Source organism: Gymnoscopelus microlampas, assembly GCF_963454915.1.
Source record: "Gymnoscopelus microlampas genome assembly, chromosome: 6".
In the NCBI taxonomy this organism is placed as follows: Eukaryota; Metazoa; Chordata; class Actinopteri; order Myctophiformes; family Myctophidae; genus Gymnoscopelus; species Gymnoscopelus microlampas.
In genome coordinates this window covers 3172786-3179881 of record NC_139943.1, presented here as the reverse complement: position 1 = coordinate 3179881, position 7096 = coordinate 3172786, and the positions used below count along the sequence as shown (strand labels likewise).

General features: G+C 42.3%; 1 protein-coding gene across 1 annotated transcript; it reads right to left on the bottom strand.

Annotated features, from left to right (window-relative positions):
* Positions 1-847: 847 nt before the first annotated feature.
* On the bottom strand, positions 848-2950 carry LOC311047949 (uncharacterized protein; the record flags this gene model as incomplete). Its single annotated transcript, XM_084060899.1, has 2 exons — positions 848-2091; positions 2848-2950. 2 exons carry the CDS (start codon positions 2948-2950, stop codon positions 848-850), a joined length of 1347 nt encoding a protein of 448 aa, XP_083917025.1.
* Between the last annotated feature and the right edge of the window lie 4146 nt (positions 2951-7096).

Sequence of the window (7096 nt, the reverse complement as noted above, 5' to 3'; positions counted from 1 at the left end):
ATATCCCCTGACTATAAGCAGGTAACAGTAACTAGGCAGACAGGACACACTGGGAACAATACTACAAAATAAGATGCACAAAACCAAGGCAACAACAGAGTAACAGAAAACCAAAACCAAACAGAACAGAAATACATGAGAAATACAGAACAACTGAACTATAGAACAAGTCCTAATAAGTCCAAAACCTTATAAGGGCAGTCAAGGTCCAAGGGCTGAGGAGCGGAGCGTGACACTAATTGTCTGTGAAGTGGATAAATGAAGATTACAGAGATATTCTGGATGTGCATGTGAACAGAGGACTCATGCATCATAGCCATATGCTTGAACAGAAAAGTAACAGGCACAGTGAAAGCCATATACTGTACTGTGCCTCTGAACCTTCTTACCCCTACAAGATCCATCACTATAGGGTCATGGGATATGAGGACATTATACTGATGAGAAGACAGCAAACATATTGCATGTAGGTCTTCCTCTCTACACTACTCAACTACAACAGCTACAGGAACACCTGCAACAGCATACCAACAAGAAAATAATCTATCTATCCCAGTAACAAATACCCAGACCCATGTCAATATACATGTCTGACATCCCTCTACCTAATCCATGTAAAGAGTTACTATGTTCAATTAAGTTTAAAAAAAAACACAAAAGCACATTTCAATTATTTATTTTGAGTCGTGACTCGTGCTTACATTTTTAATCTTATGCCAATATTGGGTAAAAAACAAAAAAACACAATTCTAAATATGGAATAATGTTACAGCACCAGGTGGAGGGTGGATTTTTGCAAGAGTGTGATGGTCTTTCCGGGGAGGGTTTTGACAAAGATCTGCATGCCTCAACTCCTCACCACCAGGTCGAGGGTGGATTCGTTCTGAATGTTGTAGTCAGACAGGGTTCGGTCATCTTCCAGTAGCTTGCCGGCAAAGATCAGCCTCTGCTGGTCAGGGGGAATGCCTTCCTTGACCTGGATTTTGGACTTCACATTCTCAATGGTGTTGTTTGGCTCAACCTCGAGGGTCACGATCTTTCCTGTGATGGTTTTGACAAAGATCTGCATGGCGGGTCCCCTCCAAGGCAGCACCATGTGGAGGGTGGATTCGTGCTGAATGTTGTAATCAAAGATCTGCTTGGCTCCCCTGAGTTTCCTCTGACACAGCACCAGGTGGAGGGTGGATTCATTCTGAATGTTGTAGTCAGACAGGGTTCGGCCATCTTCCAGTTGCTTGCCGGCAAAGATCAGCCTCTGCTGGTCAGGGGGAATGCCTTCCTTGTCCTGGATTTTGGACTTCACATTCTTAATGGTGTTGTTTGGCTCAACCTCGAGGATGATGGTCTTTCCTGTGATGGTTTTGACAAAGATCTGCATGGCGGGTCCCCTCCAAGGCAGCACCATGTGGAGGGTGGATTCGTGCTGAATGTTGTAATCAGACAGGGATCGGCCATCTTCCAGTCGCTGGCTGGCAAAGATCAGCCACTGCTTGTCAGGGGGAATGCCTTCCTTGTCCTGGATTTTGGACTTCACATTCTCAATGATGTTGTTTGGCTTAACCTCGAGGCTGATGGTCCTTCCTGTGAGGGTTTTGACAAAGATCTGCTTGGCTCCCCTGAGTTTCCTCTGATCCAGCACCATGTGGATGGTGGATTCATTCTTAATGTTGTAGTCAGACACGGTTTGGTCATCTTCCAGTTGCTTGCCGGCAAAGATCAGACTCTGCTGGTCAGAGGGAATGCCTTCCTTGTCCTGGATTTTGGACTTCACATTCTCAATGGTGTTGTTTGGCTTAACCTCGAGGCTGATGGTCCTTCCTGTGAGGGTTTTGACAAAGATCTGCTTGGCTCCCCTGAGTTTCCTCTGATCCAGCACCATGTGGATGGTGGATTCATTCTTAATGTTGTAGTCAGACACGGTTTGGTCATCTTCCAGTTGCTTGCCGGCAAAGATCAGACTCTGCTGGTCAGAGGGAATGCCTTCCTTGTCCTGGATTTTGGACTTCACATTCTCAATGGTGTTGTTTGGCTTAACCTCGAGGCTGATGGTCCTTCCTGTGAGGGGTTGGACAAAGATCTGTATATTTGCACCTGTATGAAGAAAAGGAAAAAACAAACATTGAGGGGTCAGGAAAACTATGATATAGTAGTATGAAAAGTACTTCTGACAACTGTGCCAACTGTGTCTAGTTAGTACAACATCATTTCTAAGTTTAAGCACTTTAACAGCATTAAGGCCGTTTCAGACGGGGAGCGAGTGACACAGGCGTTCTCGCTTGCATCAGCGGGGATCGTTCCACGATCATTGTTGTTTCCTCCTGTGCGTAGCCGGGAAAAAAAGCTGACCACAATCCAGTTCTTGCCACCCGTGGGCGTGTGCATGAAACGAGCACGAGCACAAGGATTTCGTGGGACCGCGCCCGCTTGCCTCTCCACCCCTCAACTTCTCCGTGCATCCCAAATAATCTCCCGTCTCTTAATTATTAAGGCGCGTCACTCGCTCCCCGAGTCTGAAACGTTCTTAAGACCTTGAACTCCACCTTGTGTCACAACCGCGTTCAAGTTCAAGGGGTCTGTGATCAGGATACTTCTGTGTCTGCACGTCAATGAAATTAGCATGTTGCTGGCTGCCTGTCATAAAAGCATGCAGTGAATTGAGATTTGTGAAAAAACACTCTGTATCTACTGATGTGCGTGCTACAGTAGGTTGTTTCCTTCAAAAGTTATGCTCTTTTCTATTTTTTTCCATTTTCTGGTTTGAGTTCAGGATAAGTGTAATAAAGGGTTACAAATGAATCCCACATTATCATTATATAATATTATTATCACATTATTTCAGCCTGTTACCTGGCTGCCGCCAGGCCTCTCTTGTCCTGCTGCTGTTCGCACTTTCAAGGGTCCTTCTCATGCGTGCTTGGGGTGTGATGTCAGCATGGACATTGACGGCCATTTCCTCAGGTAACTCATCACTTTTCAGGTCATCAACGATGGGCAAAAGCTCTTTGTCTTTAAGCAAATGAAAATGTAACATACTTTAATAAATAGACTGTATAAGATCGGTATAAACAGTGCACGCACGCACGCACGCACGCACGCACGCACGCACGCACGCACGCACACACGCACACACACACACACACACACACACACACACACACACACACACACACACACACACACACACACACACACACACACTCCAACATCATTATCGTCCTCAAATTTATTAAAATGGGATTTGGTGCAAAATCTGTGAAGTGCCTATTTAAATAAAATTGCAAAGTAGTAGCTGGATGCATGATTTTGGATAAAATTACAATTTACTGATTTACTTCGATTAATCTAGATTAGTGATAATGTTGATCTTTGGTGGAAAAAGATGTGTATTTTTAAGGTCTTTGTTGCTCATTGTGTTTATCAGTGTCATATCATTGGTCAAATTCTATAATGATGTGTGATTTCATTGTGCCAGTGTGCCTGATATTTGGATAATTTGTACAATGTTCTGGTTATATCAACCATTGTTTAATGCAACAGCTGATCAAATGAGATAATGATTACATACTGTAACTGAGATAAGAAAATAACAATATTTGATTAGTTTCGATTAAAAGTACACACTACTGTTAGCTACCCTCACCTGGCACAAAGATGATTATTATTGTTATTATCATTTTTATTATTATTTAATTTAGAGCAGCTAAATATTTTTACCCATTATTTCTCCCAATGTATTCTTTATGCCAAATAACCACCAGCACTGCGACAAAGATCACCCTCCCAGTCTGGCTTCCCTGCCCCGAACACGGCCAAGCCGGACAGCACAAAGATTTCACCTTTTTTATTATTACCTGGCAGCTCAAGAGAAAGAATCCAGTCCCTCAGTTGTGTATTATAAGTGCTGTGAATCTCTGGATCTTTGAGAAGTTCAAGGAAGTCAGATGAAGGTCCCTCTCCTCTAGACATCAGTGAATCAATAAGGTCAATACAAGCATCTTCTGGCAGTGCTTTATTCTTCAGTCGTTGATACACTCTGTCATCAACGATGTCCCCAGAGTGTGCATGCTGCAGAATGTACTGGAAATCTGTGCTGAGCCACCTGACAAGTTTCACCTTGTTCTTTCTTAGTATTTTCACAGAGGGTTCCTGTCAAAAGAAGTTGCATAACATGTATGTATCAGGCATAACAATAACATGTGATCAAGGTACACCTTATTTTGACTTGCTATATTTGCCAGAAACCCTTGAGTATATACTGTACCTGAGTGGAAGAAGCCATGGTGTTCTCTGGATTAGGCACAGCTGACAAGCAAAGAGGGAATTTAGTCTTGTTGTGATGATGCAAAAAGTTACAAATACATACTGTACCTATGCATGGTGTTACTGTCTGTCTGTATGTACTGTATGTACTGATCAGCTTGTACTGTATGTGCATACAACTGCATGTATACCATATACGTATGTAAATACATACATGCTGGTGTGAGTGTCTGGTAAGTGCATGGTGTAGATAAGAGGATTGGTATTTTACCTCTATTCAAGAATTAACATGTATATTTCCACCTATTGTATAGGCAGTAGTTTATTAACCCAATGATGCTTATAGGCCAGGGGAAGATACATGTAAATTAAATAAAAAATAATCGGTGAAAGGCGAAGGTGAAATTCAGTTATTTGAAAGGTGACAGTATAGGTGAGACCAGCCATGTTGTATGGTAAAATACAGGAAGCAGAGCTGGAGGTAGCATGCAGAGACTAAAATGTTGAGGTTCTCTCTGGGAGCGACGAGGATGGATAGGATCAGGAATGAGTACATCAGAGGGACAGTACAGGCCAGACTGAGATGGTTTGGACATAGTGAGTATATCGTTAGAAAGATGCTGAGGTTGGAACTGCCAGGCAGGAGGCCCTAGAGGAAGACCAAAGATTTATGGATGTAGTGAAAGAGGACATGAAGTTAGTTAGTGTGAGAGAAGAGGAGACAGAGGTCATGAAGTTAGTTGGTGTGAGAGAAGAGGAGACAGAGGTCATGAAGTTAGTTAGTGTGAGAGACAGAGGACAGGGTGAGACGGAGACAGATGACTCGCTGTTAGCAGCTTAGTTTTGAGGTTTTATTCTGCTTTTTGTCCCATTCACATCAACACCATGCAGTATCCCATTTTCTACCACCAAATATCCACATTGTGTTATTCTAGGTTGCATATTATGTACTGGCTAAGTAAATGTTGTGCTGATTTGCCTCTAGATGGCAGTATGTACTCATCTACATTGACGGGAATGTTCCAGAAGGGCCAGATGTGTCACTTAAACACTTTCACTTTCTATTTCAAGTGTTAACTAAACAACTTTTTCTCTATACTTTTACTTCAAGTGAAACCACAGAATGTGACATTGTCTCAGTGTTATACATAGGTTACATGTAACAACACATAATTGAATATGTGCACATGCTTCTCTCAATAGAGCAATATGACCCATACTGTATATGTTAACATAATAAATAAACTACAAACAATGTTTGAGACACGAGAATCTGTTTAAGTGATGTGGTAAAACTGATGAGTATTTATGCTCACTACCAATATATGATGTCGTAATAGGCAATAAAAAGGGGTTTCCTGGTGAGTGACACATAGGCTATGGCACACCGATGGCATAGGCCCAAGTCTCTAGTCTTTATCACATGTGCTTTTAATCAGTCAAACAGAGAAAATGTCTTACCTTAAGGCTTGACGGTATCACAGACAAGAGTCAAAGAAAAAGAAGTTGAACAAAATGTTGGATAAAGTTTCCAGCAGAAGGAGGTGTTCATGCAGCTCTGTGGTTGCTGCTTGTATCTGCTGTGTGAAACTACACTTCCTCTTGTTTTTTTTTTCCTTGTACAGCCTACACCTAGTGTTATTGCGGGGCTGGCCGACTGGTGCCGCACAATAACAGGGTCCTATTCTAACATCTGGGTCGTTGGTTATGCTGGGGTATTGCACTGTACACTCTTAAGTGTGTGTCTGTGTGTTTATATATTTATATATATATATATATATGTGTGTGTGAGATGTATGTGAGAGTGAAAGGAAAGGATAAGTGAGAGTGAAAGGAAGAAATAAAGAAAGAGTGAGCAAGCCTGTTTATTTGCCTGGATCAAGTAGTTTATTTATCAGTATCACATTTATCAGTATCACAATGAAAATTCAGTTTTAAAAGTGATTTACATACATTCTTTATCATTAAAATGTTATTTTTTTGTCAATTATTTGGGGGACAACTTGCAACAACCTCACTGCCCACAGGTTGGGAATAGCTGGTCTAGAACAGTGTTTCTCAACGTGTGGGTCGGGACCCCCAGGGGGGTCACCACATGATTTTTGGGGGGTCCCTAGATGACAGTGAAGTGACAATTTAAAGACTTGTAAGACATTTTTAATACCTCCACAAAAAAAAAGTCCATTACTGCATGAAAAGTAATCAACAAATTATACTATGAAAGTAACATATATAAGAGGAATGTTTTTTGAAAAAAGTTTGAGCTTGTAGATCTGCAATTTTCACAATGTTTATCTGTGGAAGCGAGTCAAACTAAATTGAATGCCTCGACTCCTACAATTCCATCAGGGTGGGCGGTCCCCAGTTCAAATATGATTATTTTGGGCGGTTGCAGCCTGAAAAGGTTGAGAACCACTGGTCTAGAAGAAGGCCAGAAGGGCAGAAAGGCCTGGACATGTCCACTCCAGTGTCTGGTCTCAGCATTTAGGTCTCTGGGTGTCCGTGTGGAACAGCCTCTTGAGGCAGAAGAGCTGCAGGCATCCAGACAGAACGATGGCCACGCTCTGGGCCGCGGACCACCACATCACATAGCTGTTGTTGGACAGCAGGAGGTAGTGGTCGGACCCTCTCCTCATTCGAGCGTAGTTGTAGTATCGCCACATGTGGATGATCTGGTTCTGCAACTTCAGGGTGCTCAACTGAACAAAGATGACATCCAATTAGTCTAACAAAACAAAAAACGAGTTGGTGAAAAACAAGATGGTGTCAAAGGTTGCCTGCAGTCACACCTGTGTGTGATTGCTGCTCAGAGATATCACAGGAAATCACACAGAAA